The 17,671-nt window shown below is 35.9% G+C and overlaps 1 protein-coding gene across 3 annotated transcripts in view; it reads right to left on the bottom strand.

Annotated features, from left to right (window-relative positions):
- Positions 1 to 17,671, bottom strand: part of LOC138701126 (beta-1,3-glucan-binding protein-like) — a 32,147-nt gene that overhangs the window by 2,770 nt on the left and 11,706 nt on the right. For all 3 annotated transcript variants that reach the window (XM_069827734.1, XM_069827725.1, XM_069827743.1), the window contains exons 2-5: positions 16,423 to 16,618; positions 12,711 to 12,830; positions 10,454 to 10,575; positions 7,208 to 7,403 (exon numbers count right to left, since the gene is read on the bottom strand). In XM_069827734.1, the coding sequence (XP_069683835.1) occupies positions 7,208 to 7,403; positions 10,454 to 10,575; positions 12,711 to 12,830; positions 16,423 to 16,618 (634 nt within the window). The remainder of the gene's footprint in view (positions 1 to 7,207; positions 7,404 to 10,453; positions 10,576 to 12,710; positions 12,831 to 16,422; positions 16,619 to 17,671) is intronic.

The raw sequence follows: 17,671 nt of genomic DNA on the forward strand, positions 1-17,671 counted from the left end.
TTCCGCTTCTCTGCTGAAATCGAACTCTGTTCCATTTGAACTATAGCTAAGAATAAATCTGTAATGATGGTAGCAATAGAGCAGGAGCAGCAATACATCAAAATTTAAAATTAGGTCTATAGTTTTGTTTGATTTCTTGTGTTTCAGAATCATTTATATTGTACAGAGCATTCCCTAAGAAACAGGTTTGGTCCAGACGGCAAATGCCATCGGCCTTTTATTATTATAGATCGAACGTGACAGCCGAGGAAATAGTGTGTACATTTATTTCCCCTGGATGGAAAGTGGGAAGGTAGTTGTGTAGTATGGACAGTTAACACAGACTGAAGGAACGTCGAGGTTACAGTATTAGTCTAAAGCTGACTTTCATTCAGTGCAGATCAGTTTAGTTCGTCGTAATGCACTAAAACTGAAAATTGTCATTTATGACACGTAGACCTGTATTACAAAGAAATCGTACAATAGAGTACCGGTAATATTACCACAGAAATATCTTGGCATTCAACAACCATCTGTTTCAGCAATTCAAAATGTAATGAGAAATGTAATAAGAAATCGACTCACAAGTAAACCTTCAGGTGGGATAAGAAACAAAACAAATGCTTTTATTACCGTTCGATTAAGCAATAAAACCAATGCAAAATACGTAAGTTTTACAATTCGAACGCAGTGAACACCAGAGTTCGTGACCAATCAAGATGCAAGTTGACATGAGGTACTTAGGCTAGATTGCAAACACGTATACCAGATAGCAACACTAGACGCGAGAGTGAAGACAGTGCTTCTCTAGACGCGCTGTCAGTTGTAGCCTATCTTGCAGTTTGTGTAATGTTATGTACAGCTGTCAAAAAAAAAAGTGGCCGCACTCGTGAACAGCGAATATTTTCAAAGTCCACTTCGGGTCGCGGCGATGTTACACGATGCATGTGCTTGTACAAGCAGTTCCCGAACTATGAAAGTGTTCCATGTCTGCGCCTCGTAGGCCAGCGGTAGAGTGCTTGTTTAGTGATTCAAAGGTTGTGGGTTCGGGCCTTCTTCAAGTTTTCATTTTATTTTTTAATCGTTCTTTAGCGATGTAAATGCTATTCAAATTATCAGTTATATTCAGTTATCGTTCTTTATGGATATCACGTTATTTATATTTTGTTATCGTTCTTTAGAGATATGAATAAAATTCAAGTCATCATTTGTATTCTGTTATCGTTTTATAACGATATGAATAACAATTTTTATTATTGTATCTCCAATGGTGGTTAGCCCTATTTTACATATGTATGTTAGGGCTATAGTTTCATACACAAAAAAGATAATCATAAAGAGAAATAGAAAAGAAAATTAAATTAGCTTACGCGACGTAAACAAAACATAAACAATCCATAAATTAGGCATTGCGATTGCAAAATAAATATCAGGTATCAATTTGAAACATACAAAAACATTAACAACACACATACGTAACACTTCTATAACACAAATACGCAGCCTTCCGTACCATACATCATAAATTAATACCTACACAATAGTCATACAAACACAATCAAACTATAATTACGACATTGCGACGACATCAAGCATCCCATAACTGACTCACATACATAACAAATCAAGCATCCGTTACAACACATACACTTCAACATAGTAACCACACTTTTAAAAGTTACAAATTTGGCTCCAAGAAGAATAAATAGGACACTGTTATTAATTACTATTCTTCTACAATTTCTTAAATATATCTGTAATAAATCTGTGAAATTCCGATATGAATAATATTCACGTTTTTTATATTGTTATCGTTCTTTAGCGATATAGATAATATTCAAGTTATCATTTATATTCTGTTTTCCTTCATTAGCATTATAAAATAATATTCAAGTTATTTATATTGTTATTGTTCTTTCGCAATATAAATAATCTGTATTTTATGTAAGTAATTATTATAACACAAATAACCATCCTTCTTTGTAAAATAGGTTATTTTATTTAGATAATTAAATAAGTATTATATAATATCTTATATTAATTAAACAAACCGATATTTATCATTTATATTCTGTTATCGTTCTTTAGTGATACTGTATAAATAATATTCTAGTTATTTATATTGTAATCGTTCTTTAGCGATATAAATAACATACATTTAATATTAGGTTTGGAAAAATCCAGTTGCATAATACTGGTATTAGTTTTTCTTTTTGTATTATTATATTATACTATCTTGAACCACAATAAAATGAAAAGGAGTAACGAGGAATTGAACCTGAGACGTTGACATCTAAATTTCGACGTTCGTCCGCTGAGCTACGAGGGCAAAAGTGTGGAAACATTTTCGGAAAAATTGGCCCAATCACACTCTAAGATTTTCTGATGATTCGTAGAAGCTAGTCCAGGATGCCGGGGGCAAAGGCTAATTGAGATTTCCCGGTCTCTGATCGGGTCAAACATCCTGATAGAATTAATATTTAACCCTTGCCGTGACTTTCGGTGAAGTCCGGAGGGCCCAATTAGTCAAATCCACTCTCCTCATCTCCATGCTTGGGTCCCCTGGAATTTAATAAGATGCGAAAGAGATAGTGGTGTGCGGAAAGCAACGGGATGTTACCGCATTTAGGCGTATCCTTCCCAAGAAAAACTGCAAACATGAACAAAGGAAGCTTTTAATAGAATAAGAAGGATATTCTGCGGACCTCTGGAAAAAGAACTAAAGAAGAGACTAGTGAAGTGCTTTGTGTGGAGTGTGGCACTGTATGGGGAAGGAACATGGACATTACGACGAAATGAAGAGAAACGAATTGAAGCATTTGAAATGTGGATGTGGTGAAAAACGGTGCGTGTGAAGTGGATAGACAGAATAAGAAATAAAATTGTGTTTGAAAAAGTGAGTGAAGAAAGAATGATGCTGAAACTGATTAGAAAGAGAAAAAGGAATTGGTTGGGTCTCTGGTTGAAAAGAATAATAGAAGACATTAGGATATGTGGATCATATGCGGAGACTAAGAGGAAGGCAGAAAATAGGAAAGATTGGAAATTGCTGTGTTTGCAATGAAAGACCTGCCCATGGACAGAACACTTATGTATGTGGGTATGTTCAGAATGCCTGGAATATCGTGTCTAAGAACAGTCGCTATTTGCAAAGACTAGTCGATTCCATGCCCACTCGACTGCAAGGTGATCGAGATAAGAGGAAGATAGACTAAATATTGAATTGTGGCTTTTTGTTTTGTTTTTTGAACGCTTAATTGTTTGAATGTTTTAAGGCCGACGCCAGTAAATTTGTTTTGTTTATGCCACGAAATATATTTTTATTGAGAATAAAATCTTTTTTCTTTCCATTTGCAGCCACAATATCATAATGATAATGATAAAGTCATGGCATAATATATTAATGAACCTGATGTTAATTACCAAAATAATCGTAAAAGAGAAAGGAGCCATTATGTATAGTTTGTCTCTCTCAAAAACATAACAAAAAAGAACATAAAAAGCACGAGGTTGTAGTCGAACGCAGGACCTCATGAATATGAGGCCTGAACGCTACAATTACGCTATCGAATCACAGAGAGAATCTTCAATTATAACTGTAGATATCAGGCAACGTGGTCCAACAACATGTAACATCGCCTGTCTCCGAATTATAGCGAAGATACCCGAAAAGAACTTTGTTCCAGGAGAGCGGCCACTTTTTCTTTTGACAGCTGTACAGTGAGCTGAAGAAGATGAAACCAGTGGTTAGAATTCTGGATAAACTAAAAGAATAGGGTTATAAGGAGACAGACTGTGAAATGTCGCGGAAGGAACTTGAAATTGCTGGTGATATACTGTATACTACTTATTAAAGAATTATGATCGGAAGCAGTTGAAGAAAGACATATTCTAGACACTGATGAAAATGAACATGATGATGATGATGATGATGATGATAAGTCTCATGTATGAGAATGTGAGACTGCAAAAAAAATACTACCTCAAAAGAGGAATCAAGTATTTCGCAAAATTCCGGTTCTCTATACGCTCCGTCCCAGTCCAAAACATCCCGAGTCATTGACTTTGAAGAAAAATGTAAGATAATAGTGTATTGGATCACCGATCAACAAAAAGAAAAAGCTTAATCAGGTCATGGAACAGTATGAAACATAAATCCACATGGCTAACACACGAAAGTCAACTCTACAAAATGAAGCAAAACTGTCGAACAACAAAACGATGTTATGAATAAAATTAAATAAGTCAACCGAAGAACATTTGAGGAATTTTGTCTCCGTCGGTTATCAAATTAAATTGTGAAAGAAAGTAACATAATAAGAATTGCTCGCGATTTATTAGGAATAGATAAAAAATACTACAACGCAATTCCTTTCTGGTTACATCGCTTTAAAAATCATTATAAGATTATCACCCGAAAAATATCATATGAAACAAAGCGTCAGGTACACAAAAGGACAGCTCTTGAACAATTAATCCAAACTTCAGACGTGAGTACACGTCCCTTATGGACACGTACAATGATGTTCATGTGTTTAATGCAGATGAATGTAGATTCCATAAGGAAAAGCTTTTCGGCAGAACATTAGAACGTCAAGTGAACCAGTGAAGTGTATGATGCCGTGCAATCCAAAGCAGCAACTATACATTCCTACATTATAATGCAGATGATTTCTAAAGCTGGAAAACTGATGCCAAAGTTACTACTGATTCTTTAAGAACCAAAAGGTATAAGTGCAAGAGTTGCGGAGCGCACTTTCCAGTTTGTCATCCCTTGTAGTAAAATGGACCTCGTCGGGAAAAATGACCAAAAAAAATGGATAAAATTCTTACAAAAATATTCCTTCCTAACTCTGCAACACGCAATCTTCTGCTGTTGGACTCGTATGGTATCCACTGCGACGAAAATACAATTAAACAAATGACAGAACAAGAGCACTAAGGTCTTGGAAAGCTAATGGTAAAAATCATATGCTAACCCCAAATACGACTTATGAGCTGCAACATTTGGAGAGGTATTTTTTTCGAATGTAGAAGTATATGATTCGATAAATTTCCCATAATGTAGGGCTATATTTTGACGATTCATCTGATATAATACAACAACGCAACAATATACTGAAACTACAGACGCTTATCTACCAGTAGTTTCTATTTTATTTTGCTGATTCCAACTGGCACATCGGTATGGTTGGGTGTTAGCTGGATTGGCATCCAAGAGTGAAAAACGTTTACAAAACACTACGAAGTACTTCAGTACTGTATCCGAAATGTACAAGGATTATATACGACCTGTGCAAAATCAGCTTAAAGTGCGGATGGTGTACTGACAATTTGTGTTTCCAACATTTTTTTCATTAGGTATCACTTATGTGCGACATAAGTTCCTGGATAAAAACAAACACATATTCTGGAAATACGATGCAATAAGAAACATCATGACCGCATCGTCATTTTCTTTCTTATGCATTAATCACTGGTTGAAGGTATGTTTTCTTACTGCTTAAAACCTCGTGTTTTGCGCTGTATATCGCACTTGTTAATTGCAGGCTACTGGCGAAATTTGAAGATTACTTATATTTTATTATACTGATTCCAATAATATTCGTTTTATTTACATTATTTTTTACCTCAGGTGAAGGTTTACTTGTCATTTTAAAATAAAGGAGACATAGAAATCGTGTTCCAATTGAAGAAAAACAGTGTCCCACGAAATCGTTAAAAATGTTAGCTCAACGTAAATTGTATCCAAGACATCAGCTTGAAAAACGACGAAATTCTTAAAAGTAAAGGCTTATATGACAACAATCGTTTATAAATAGAAAGAAACGGACCATATGCTTAAATTTAAATTATGTCTTTAGAAACTAAATCCAGCGTGTACCTAGAATCTTTCAAATGTTGTGAAATAAGCATTAGAGATGATGATCGACATTTCTTACACTTATTACAAGATAAGCCAATAAATTACGTCTATTATGTAGTGATGTATAAGGGACGAAATATTACTGTCCTTAGGTGACTCAATCACAGCTAAGCGGGCCGTTACCTGCCCATATCACTTTTCGAACGGCACTGTAAAGAGGCTAAGCGATAGTGAAAATGTAACTAACAGAAATTAAAGTAAATTTTTAATAATACTATGTCAAATGTCTCAAATAAAGGAAAATACTTTCTCACACATACTGTACAGTATTGGCACAACATAAACGTAATCATGCTATGATGGTGTTCATCATACTTATTCTGTTGTCAAGTTCAATTTACACGCAAACATAAGGAATATTCGTGCCTTAAGATTCTTGTGTCCTATAAATCTCATAGTGAACAAATATTCAACACTGAGACCGCAAATATTAAGGAAGGAAAACTTTCAGCTTTCTGAACTGCGTGACTGTCTCATTACATAAAGCATAATATACAGAACAGAAAAGTGAAATAGAACAAGAAAGGTCACAATGACCAAAAACTCAAATTAAGAACAGGAAAGATAAAAAATAAACAAATTAAACAAACAGATTAAACGTTAAAACAAATTTTCTTCTCCTTAAGACACAAAGTAAAGATATATTGCAAAATGAGAAGCAATTTTATGATAGCAGGAAGGGAAACGCCACGAATGAAGTCAATGTTTAGCGAAAACTGCTTGCAGAATTTGACAAAGATGCGAGACATTACGTACCTATCTCCAACTAGCTATTAGTCCTACAACTTTAATGGAAGTGAGATGATATTTCTATAAATAGTAAGAAACCGTGGGCTCATAAACCCTACATTTTTATATGTGGACTTCAAAATATCTCTCTGCAGCTCTAGTATTACATGATAATTTGAAAGGCAATTCCAATGCTATCAAGGTGTTCTGGAGGTGTTTGTAACCCACAATATCAGACGCTTTACTTATATCGAGAAATAATAATGTAACATCATTCTTCTGAAATTTTGCAGCAACCAAAACTGACTCTAAGATTGTTGTATTTATCAAGATACCGGGGGAGATTTCTGGTGGACAAAATAACTATGAGGTATTTTCTTTCTTCCTACTTTGGTTCTAGTTCTCATTTTCATTCCATTATCATTATTCCATCAAGAGTATGATAATTGCATTGTCTTTTAAGTCTTTCTCAGTCTATCAAGCCAGACGAAAAAGAACTAGTATGTTTATACTCTTGATTACGAAGAACCAAAAGTAAAGAATACAGTAATTAGGTCTACACATCGGACTCACTTTCCCCAGTGGGTTTTCGCGTAACCGTTGTGAGATGCATCTGGACCCCAGTGTAGCGTCGAGCCCATAGTATCAACGCCCTGGCTCACTCCGTTGCCGTCGTAGTAGTTGGCGTTACCTTTGGATTCCATGATGTCGATCTCACCGGAACGAGGCCAGTCTCCATATACCCAATTCTTAGGCAGCATCCAAATAGCTGCGAAAACAGTTTCAAAGTCATCGTTGGTAATGGAATTGCTCGGCTTTGTTGTTGTTGTTGTTGTTATTATTATTATTATTATTATTATTATTATTATTATTATTATTATTATTATTATTATTAGTTTCATTTTATATATTTATTATGTGTGATATGTTTAAGATTTTGTTTAGAAATAAATAGCTGTGATGAAAAACAAATTTAATGTTGTTGAGTATATTTTGTATTAAATCTACGGCATTAAAGGATTTTCGTACACTCATAGACGAAAATATGTTGTTTTAGTCAGCTGCCCGAAGACAGGTATGAATCTCACACTTGACACCAATAAAAAAATCCCTCATGAGACAACTAAGCCAGGAGATGATGGGTTTTACGATGGCTAGTTGCTTTTCCCCTCCATTGCATACATCGCTGACTAGTAACATATTACACTAATCAGATTTCAGATGTACTGTATAAAACCAATTGTTCTACCATATTATGTCGTCAAGTGAAGTACTGTATACTGCCAGATAACAGATGCTGGTACATAAATATGGTGACAAACAAAATGTGTATTGTACTTTTATCAGTATTAATAGACCTCTATCACTGGATTATCAGCATAGATTAAGATCTCGACACGTGGTGTCTCGGTGGACTTGACCATGGATTCGAATCCCACCTGGGCTAATAAACTGGTTGGATTTACCTCAACTGGCGCATATCAGGTAAACCTCTGACTCAGCTCACCAATTCGTTGTAGCGAATTTCACCGGCTCTGGATAAACTCGTAGTTAACGTAGCGTCGTTAAAACCGGTATGGCATAGTTGCGCCCCGAAGAAATCAGGTAGCAGAATGGACATGGCATATTTGCGCCCCGAAGAAATCAGGTAGCAGAATGGACATGGCATAGTTGCGCCCCGAAGAAATCAGGTAGCGGAATGGACATGGCATATTTGCGCCCCGAAGAAGTCAGGTAGCAGAATGAACATAGCATAGTTGCGCCCCGATGGGCATAGTACACAAGAAAGTGAGTGTTATAAAATAAATAAATTACTTAAAATTATTAGAGTGGTAGCTGCACTGAAATCAGGTAGCATATGACCAATTTTGCTATTTAAAATAACACTTTTTTTATCGATCACACACAATAAATGAACTGCATTTTTTTTTGTACACCGATGTCTTAACCCTATGGTACAGGGTTTCGCAAATCGAAACTTAGAATCATTGTGAATTATTAACTCTTTACCCTTTTCACTAAACTTAACATTCATTTTAAATTAACCTCACTATACGCAACAGACGGTGTGAATATCACTAATAAAATGTCAAGATTGCTAAGGCCCCATATTCCAACGGCTCACTCATTTGAATATGTCAGTTAATAAAGTACTGCCAACTTCATGGTGTTCATTGTAACGGTATCGATAATGAATATTAAATCGCATAAGAAATCAATAAGGTTGGTATATTACGAGGCTTGAGTTTCCGTAGTGTCTTTTTCTCTACCTATTTCATCGGGGCGCAACTATGCCATCCCCTTTTCTCTACCTGATGGGAACGGGGCGCAACTATGCCCACAAAACTAGAATAGTATGGCTTTCGTAATTATTCTAGTACTTGCTACTCCATATTGGTTATCATTAGTTTCTACACTCTGGTATTCAGGAATCCGAGTGAATTGATTTCTGTTGCTATTCAAACGAGTATTCGTATTTCGAAACTATCGTCGGTTGCATATTATCTATCGTATATATATCTCTCTCTCTTTTGGGAATTATTTGATTGTAAGGTACAGAGATCATTATCAGTACTATGTGCAGAGTTTATGTGAGACATATGTTTAATTAGTTATCTGTATATTGATCAGTCGCGTGACAGTTTGTATTGGGTTAATTCTTTGTGAAATACTGAGTCAATGTGTACGTTGAATTTGCTTGTTCCATTTCATGGTAACTGTAATGTAATGGGGCATGTGTTATGAGTTAGCATACTGACTGGGCATTCATGTTAAAGTTTATATGTTGTTGGCAATATATATATATATATTGAGAGAATGTTCCAATGGGCAAACGCTTAATAGGTCAACAACTTGTTATTGGGAATTGGTTTATCAGATTGTATCATGACTTGTAGGTACATTGCCCCAGTTTAGTTAAAGTCTCAACGATTCAGTGATTGGTTTAATGGTTATTGAGATTAACTAGCAATATCTTTCCCTTCACTTAACTTCATATTACTTTCATTCTATCATTCATGTAATTGTTATACATTATTTGTTAATTATACTTGTTACTGAAAATTCACACTATTTATTTGTAAGTCTCCCACTGCGCATATCCCAATCATCCAATGTACCATTCCACCTGGCGAATAACAACCCGGTGTAAGAGATGATCGTTCGCCTCCTTAATGTATGTAAAAAATAAATTATCGTTTATTTAAGGACGCTCGCAACTGCAGAGGTTATACCAGCGTCGCCGGTGTGCCGGAATTTTGTCCCGCAGAAGTTCTTTTACATGCCAGTAAATCTACTGACATGAGCCTCTCGCATTTAAACACACTTAAATGTCATCGACCTCGGCCGGGATCGAACCCGCAACCTCGAGCATAGAAGGCCAGCGCTTGTATGTATGTATGTATGTATGTATGTATGTATGTATGTGTGTGTTTATGTTGATTTTATACGACTGAATGGCGTCTTGTCGTTTCTCAACTTAGGCTACAGACGATCTTACTCACACTCAGTAAGGCGGTCGCTCTTCTCATAACCTGTTGTACTTCTTTTTTCCCCTTCTGCATTATTATGGTACCGTAAGTCGGTGCTTGTACTCGTATATTTTAGAATTTCATTCTTAACATATGCTCATAACATGACCAAAGTAGCTACTTTATATCCCTACTTTTGCTAGGAAATCAAACTCACACCTAAAGTGGAGGACAGGTTCTACAATAATTACGTATTATATTCCTTCTTATCCTACTTTTGCAGAGATGTATCTCCGAATCGAATTCATCCTACACTACGGTCACACTTGTTTAATATTTGTGGCTTTACCTGGCCAAAGCCAATCTCCTTTGGGCAACTTAGCTCTCACTTCTACTCGTCCATATTTAAATGAGAAGGAGCTTCCAATTCTGGCGGATTGGAGGGGATGAACAATATCCTGGCCTGAAGAGCTGAAATTCAATAAAGCATCATTAACGAACGAGTTCAAGGAACAAAGCAGCTGTATGAAAAATTCTCTCCGAGATTTTCGCTTTGCCCTGACGTTATTTCACCATTACCTCGATATTAGGTCCTATATATTGTCATCTTATTGTCTTTTAAGAGCTTAATATTGTTGTGATTGTAGAATACATTTTCCAGATGCTGCAGCTTTGGATTGTTTGTTTTATATATTTTGTATTTAAGAACACACACGAGATTTCGTTAAGGAAAATTGTTCATACATGTTAACCCATATACTGCAAATAAATAAAAATAAATAATAACGATTTATTTTAACTGGCACTGTAGTTATGTAAATGACTGCATTGTTTTACTACTATTTGAAGTAGATGCTAATCATAGAAACAAAAATTACTTGAAGAAATTAAGATAAATATGCTTTTACAAGATTACTGTGTGTAAATAGATGCTGTAGAACTTAGATTAATCATCTACCCTTTGTAATATTGTTATATTGTGTAGCGTGCTGTACAAAGTATTCTGCTGAATCATATTAAATAAAATTAACTTAATTTATAAACTAGGTACATTGTTTACACTATTATTGTAATGTATTCTAATTATACTTTACATAATTTTGTGGAAAGACTGCCACGATGATCTAGTTTCTAGAACGCTGAACTTATAATCTTGTGAACCCGGGTTCGATCCTCAGTGTACCCCCGGTTTACAATTTGTGTTAGGCAAGTCCATGTTCCAGATAACACAGGGGGTTTCTCCGAGAGCTCCTATGTGACATCCCAACAAATCATCATCACTATCATATCTCATCGCGGGTGTAGCGTAGACCAGCCTCCAATAACGCACAATGGGCAACGAATCTGTCTGTAAATTTATTGGTCTCTACATAATTGGCTTCATATGGATGAATGACGAAAAGTGAAGTAGCCGCCGATTGAAAAAGAATAATAATCTTGTGGAATCAATGAAATTGGTTAATATCGGTCTGTAAACTAATTCGCAATTATTGTGATATATGCTTGTTTCATTCTTACGTTTATAAAAGTGAGATTAATAGCATAAAATCAGAGTATACAGGAAGACGAAAAGAGTGAAAGAAGAATGAATGAAAAAACATTTTAAATTATGATTTATTTAACGCTCGCAACTGCCGAGATTATATCAGCGTCGCCGATGTGCCGGAATTTTTGTCCCGCAGGAGTTCTTTTACATGTCAGTAAATCTACTGACATGAACCTGTCGCATTTAAGCACACCTAAATGCCATCGACCTGGGCCAGGATCGAACCCGCAACCTCGAGCACAGGTCAGCGCTATACCGACTATTCTTCCCAGACCGACTGGATGAATGAATGAATGAATGAATGAATGAATGAATGAATGAATGAATGAATGAATGAATGAATGAATGAATGAATGAATGAAAATAAGAAAAAGAATGTAAAAAAATAAAAAGAAGGAAGAAAATGAAGCCCTTCGAATTGAAACATCATACAATCGCCTGAGTAGGCCTAATGTGGATAGATAAAGTAAAGGTTTCCCCTATATAAGTCATGAAGGCGCTTGAGGGTCGTGGAATTACAGCTCCATGCTTCCATGACCTCGACACTAGAATGAAATGGTGTGGTCGGCACCAAGTTCCAACCGCTTCCCCTCCACTCCTGAGGAAAAACTCTACTCAAATGATTGGAAAATGAATGAACTTCGAGGCCATTCTGGAAGCTATGACGATAAGATACCCTCACCACTCTGGAGTGAACTCAGAACTTTCCAGTCCGTACCCATTGGCTCTACCAACTGAGCGATCAGGTCGCGCCGGAATAGTATACATGTGAAAAGTTCGCTGGAAAAACGATGAATGTCACAGTTTTCTTAAGGTTGATGTCATTATCTAATTCAATGGATCACTGCGAAATTTAATGTTGTTCTTATGAAAAACGGTAAAAAGGAGAATTATCACCACGAATCCAGTAATCCTTTCCTTTATTTTCTATAGAAACAGCAATACATGTTATAGTTATAGACTCAATTAGATCATTATCTAATCCTTAACAGAAATGTGACATTCATCGTTTTTCCCGCGAGCTCTTCATGTATTTACTATAAAATATAAATGAACTTACGACACACAAGGATCCATATTGCAGTCAGGATATGAAAGTTGTCCGTTATACAAGAAATCATCTCCGTATTCAGCCGAAGTCCACGTGGGTTTGATGTACAGTACTCCATCTTTTACATAGCTGAAAAGAAAGGGCATGAGTTCATCATGATTCGTGTTCATAACCAAGAAATTTGTCACCTTCTATTAGACACAATTGTGTGAATCTTATAGTGAACAAAACCACCACATTGAGGCTTAGCTAAGAATGCATAAATTTCTGGTTGGTTTCCAGATCTTCAAGGTATGGTAAACTGAGATCTTTCTGGATTATACTAGTGTGGTAGGCAATTTCTGAAGTAGAATTACTTGTAGGCCTCAATTTATATGATTCGATGATTAGGAAATAACATAATTAATCAGAGATCAGTGTTTTTATGTGAAGCAAAAGTGATGGGTTAATTTAAGAACTATTTCGAACTACGTAATCGCGTAAATCCACGAAATTGAATTCCAGATTTTATTTGTTACTCGAAGGAACACATCTTAAAAAAATGTATCGCCTCATGCTGGAGTTGAACTCTCAGTTCTCCCATCTAATGGTGAATATAATAATCACTTGAACAAAGCGGGCGACTGTACTTCGATTCTTCTACAATTCTCACTCCGCTATTGTTGTACTATTGTTCTATCATCTCATCATCAATCAACTCTAAAAAGTGTCAGTATTTTAAATAGAATAACAGTACAATAAACCAAGTAAATCTTGTTGAACATTCATAGTAATCAGCAGGAGTGAATCAGAGAGTAATGGAAATATGTATAGGCTTACTCTCTTTCTAACATATTTTGTAGTGACGATGGAATATTAAAGCAGAAAATGAAGACACCTACAGGAATATATGAAGGAACGGAATTTCACAAGAATAGTTTATTGTTTCATAATGTCCAAGCAGCATCGAAAAAAATCGAAGGTTTCGCTTTTAAGTGGTACGTACAGATACGGAATTAAAATTTGGAGTGAGTCTTGATGGAAGTCCACCTGTAGTCTATGTAGGCAACAATTTCACAGGACTGTCAACAAGTACCATCTAAATAGGGGCTCTCGTTTACTGCATAAACGAAATTTAGACAATAAGTGAACTCCAAATTTTATTTCCGTATCTGAACATGGTAGGAAGTAGCGTCGTGCGTTACAGGCGCTATGTCCGGTTCAAGTTCGTCGAGTATGGTGAAGATCGATATTCGATGTTAGTTCGCTTTGCAGAAGGAGGTCTGTCGTGTTTGTTCCACCTTGTTATAAAAATATTAACTGTCCTTCATTCATGTTTTAACCGCTTAAGAATAAAGCAAACCTTTGCGATTAGTTTTTCATATGAAATAAGATGAAATGTTTAATGTCTTGGTTGCCTCTCTCGTGTTGGAACATTGCAGGACACTAGACTTTATATATGCATGTACAGCAGAGGAGACAAGACTGTCCTGTGGCCTTATCATGTGCCATGGTTATATCACCAATGGTTATGGAGGGGGAAGATAGGTTTAGTGTAAGATGAACTTCCGTGTCGGTAGATTCGTATAATATTAACCATCATGAAACAAACTCTCTTTCTGATAGCTCATTCTTTCCCCTCTTCAAACAACTCACATACCAGGTCTCGTCTAATATGCATGTATGTATGTATGTATGTATGTATGTATGTATGTATGTATGTATGTATGTATGTATGTATGTATGTATGTATGTATGTATGTATGTATGTATGTATGTATGTATGTATGTATGTGTGCGTGCGTGCATGCGAGTTTGTATGTATGTATGTATAATTAAATTATGGTTTATTTAACGACGCTCGCAACTGCCGAGGTTATGTCAGCGTCGCCGGTGTGTCGGAATTGTATACCGTAGGAGTTCTTTTACATGCCACTAAATCTTGTGACATGAGCCTGTCGCATTTAAGCACACTTAAATGCCATCGACCTGGGCCGGGGTCGAACCCGCAATCTCGGGCACAGAAAGCCAGCGCTATACCAACTGCGCTTCCGAGGGCGACTGTGTATGTATGTATGTATGTATGTATGTATGTATGTATGTATGTATGTACTTATTTATATACTATTTTTTTGTTTTTGAGTGCGAGATTAAATCTCCTGGTTGCATGCCTACGTAAGGTGACGTGCTCCTCCACCTCCCATACTTGTCAACTTCGCTGAGGCACTCTATGCATCCATGGTCACATGCAGGCAACCTCACATAACCCTTTACCAGCTTCCTCTGTGATGATTGAATGGAGAAATATTGATCACGCCCATATTATGGAAACGGGAGGAGTCCGAGAAGAACCAACTGAGATCTTGTGTAGCCTCTGTTTCAATGAAAAATCCCAGGCCTGAACGGGACTCTAAAGCCTTGGTTTTTCTGAATCGACGCATGCGACTGCGAGCTGTGATACCAGCCTCGCACAAATCCGGACTGCAAGGTGCGCAGACCTAGCATCTTGCAGTTATGGAAACCACTCACTATCTCTCATGCAGTCCAAATTTGTGAGAGGCGGACCTCGCACTTCGCACGTCGCATGCGTCGATTCAGAAAAACCAAGGCTTAACTCGGATCTTCTACGTGACAGGGTGATGGTCTAGATCACACAGCCAATACAGTGACGAAGATGTAAATAAAATAAGAATAATTTTAACTTCGTAGTGTCAAAACAAAAGTAAAACAGGAATGAAAAAGTAGTACTGTTACATCAATCTCTCTCCACAACATAACTTCGCCATTTGTAAAATATCACATATATATATATAAATAAATATATATATATATATATATATATATATATATATATATATATAAAATATGACACTACTACGATGAATTAAAAACTGCAATAGATAAAACAGAATAAATAATGATATTACCAAAAAAAACTAAATACAATGCAAACGTTGAAATATTACATTCAAAATTACCAATAAAACTGATTAGCCCGTGTAAAGAGACAGAAATGAGAGAAGGGGAAAGTCACTTTGAATTCCGCAAGAAGTGACTGGGATCGAGAAGCCTGGAACAGACTACTAATTGATGAAAACAAAGTAGTAGCAGTAACAGTAGCAGTGATAGTACTCAGGTTTTAATTAATTATAATTATAATTAAGCATATTTATAATCTTACACTCTCAGAGATTTCATATAGGCCTATTATATTTTTTACAAATAGATCGAAATTGGGAAACGCAATAGAGTAGTGGCGGGTTCAAACCCTGTTGTCATGGGTTTTTCGAATTTATCTATTGTTTTCGGTTGCACTGTGGCCCTGGCTCGATTCAACCCCTAATAGAAATGAACACGGGAGAATACAAATTGTTTTTACTCTGACACACATCGTCGAGTGAGATGTAGACTACTGTCTGATAATAGACAATAGAAACTCAATCAGAAGTACATTCATGATTATGATGATAATGATAGTAATTAAAGCATTGTTGTTTTTTCTAGATACAAACTATATATTTTACAAATTATTTCCTGGTTCAACCTTGTTGTTAAATCCATTTCATACGGTATGAAATGAAGTGGATAAATATTTTATGAAGAAATATATATGTAGGTCTATGTTTTTAAACTTTGTTATCACATAGAATATTATCAAAATTATACGCGTTACAATGTAAAATGTTTAGTTACGGTACCTGACAAAAACATTCGTACTCCTTGCATTCATTTCGCACCTCACCTGTTCCTTCTGTCGTTTCGGTAGTATTGGAATTCTCTGTTTCCACCATCCCAAGCCGTAACAAGATGGCTCCATTCGTTGAGGTTGAACGTATCGAACTCGTCACTCCAGACCAAGGATTCTGGTGAACCCGGTTGGCCCAGGAGCAGTAATAACAGGCTCGTCGCAGCCACAAACCCAAAAGGGCCCACCATATCTGCAAAAGGGAACACACTTGTATAAAAAGTACTATCATATTTTTTGTTGTACGTTATGTGTTTTGGATGAAGGTAAATAAGGTGTTTTTATTTTATATTGTAAATAATTTCACGATTCTCCTTAGCTCTTTATACGACCCGCGCTTTGGGAACCTCTGGCCTACAGAATACTTTTACTTTTTCCGCGTAGACATCGACGTTGCCCTTCAAACCAGTTCCATGAGCTACCATGAGCCCAGATGAGACCAGGGGAGAAAACACGGTACACAGCACTACCACCAACAACTAATGACCACATAACACGTCGTCCAAGTTTTGTGACGGCCCGCAGCCAATTGTACATCAGAGCAAGCCAGGGGAAGAAATAATAATAATAATAATAATAATAATAATAATAAAAATAATAATAATAATAATAATAAAAGTAATAATAATAATAATAATAATAATAATAATAATAATAATAATAATAATGAAAGAGGTAAAAAGACGAATTTGTTCATTGAAAAATTCATTTTATTTTCAGACTAAAATTAAAGTGCACAGGATCTTGTAGGCCTATTCGTTGATATCTTCGTAATGTGATTTCCTGGATTTATTAGAGAAAAATAAATTCGTATCTGAATAAACAGAACGTGCTCATTATTATTATTATTATTATTATTATTATTATTATTATTATTATTATTATTATTATTATTATTATACGCAAACAATTCAATACAAGGAAAGTTTCGTTGAAGCAAGGTCACTAACAAATGCAATTTCCCGGTTGATTTGAGAGCTTCCCTGCTTTCCGCTATTCTTTACAATTTATCGTTGAAGTTTTTCTTCCGTTTTTCAGCCTATATTATGATTCTTAATGTGAGAATTGGCCATGGTACGGTGAATTTCTTTCGTGATGACAGGCTTAATGGGAGAATTGTGAAGGACTGTAAAACAGTCATATCAAAAGTATACCTAACGCAAAGAATTTTTCAATGTGTACTTTTTGAACCAATAACGCCACGCTTATTGTGCGTTCGAGAGAACAACAATTCACAGAAGTGGAT

The sequence above is a fragment of the Periplaneta americana genome, chromosome 1 (assembly GCF_040183065.1).
Source record: "Periplaneta americana isolate PAMFEO1 chromosome 1, P.americana_PAMFEO1_priV1, whole genome shotgun sequence".
NCBI classification, from domain to species: domain Eukaryota; kingdom Metazoa; phylum Arthropoda; class Insecta; order Blattodea; family Blattidae; genus Periplaneta; species Periplaneta americana.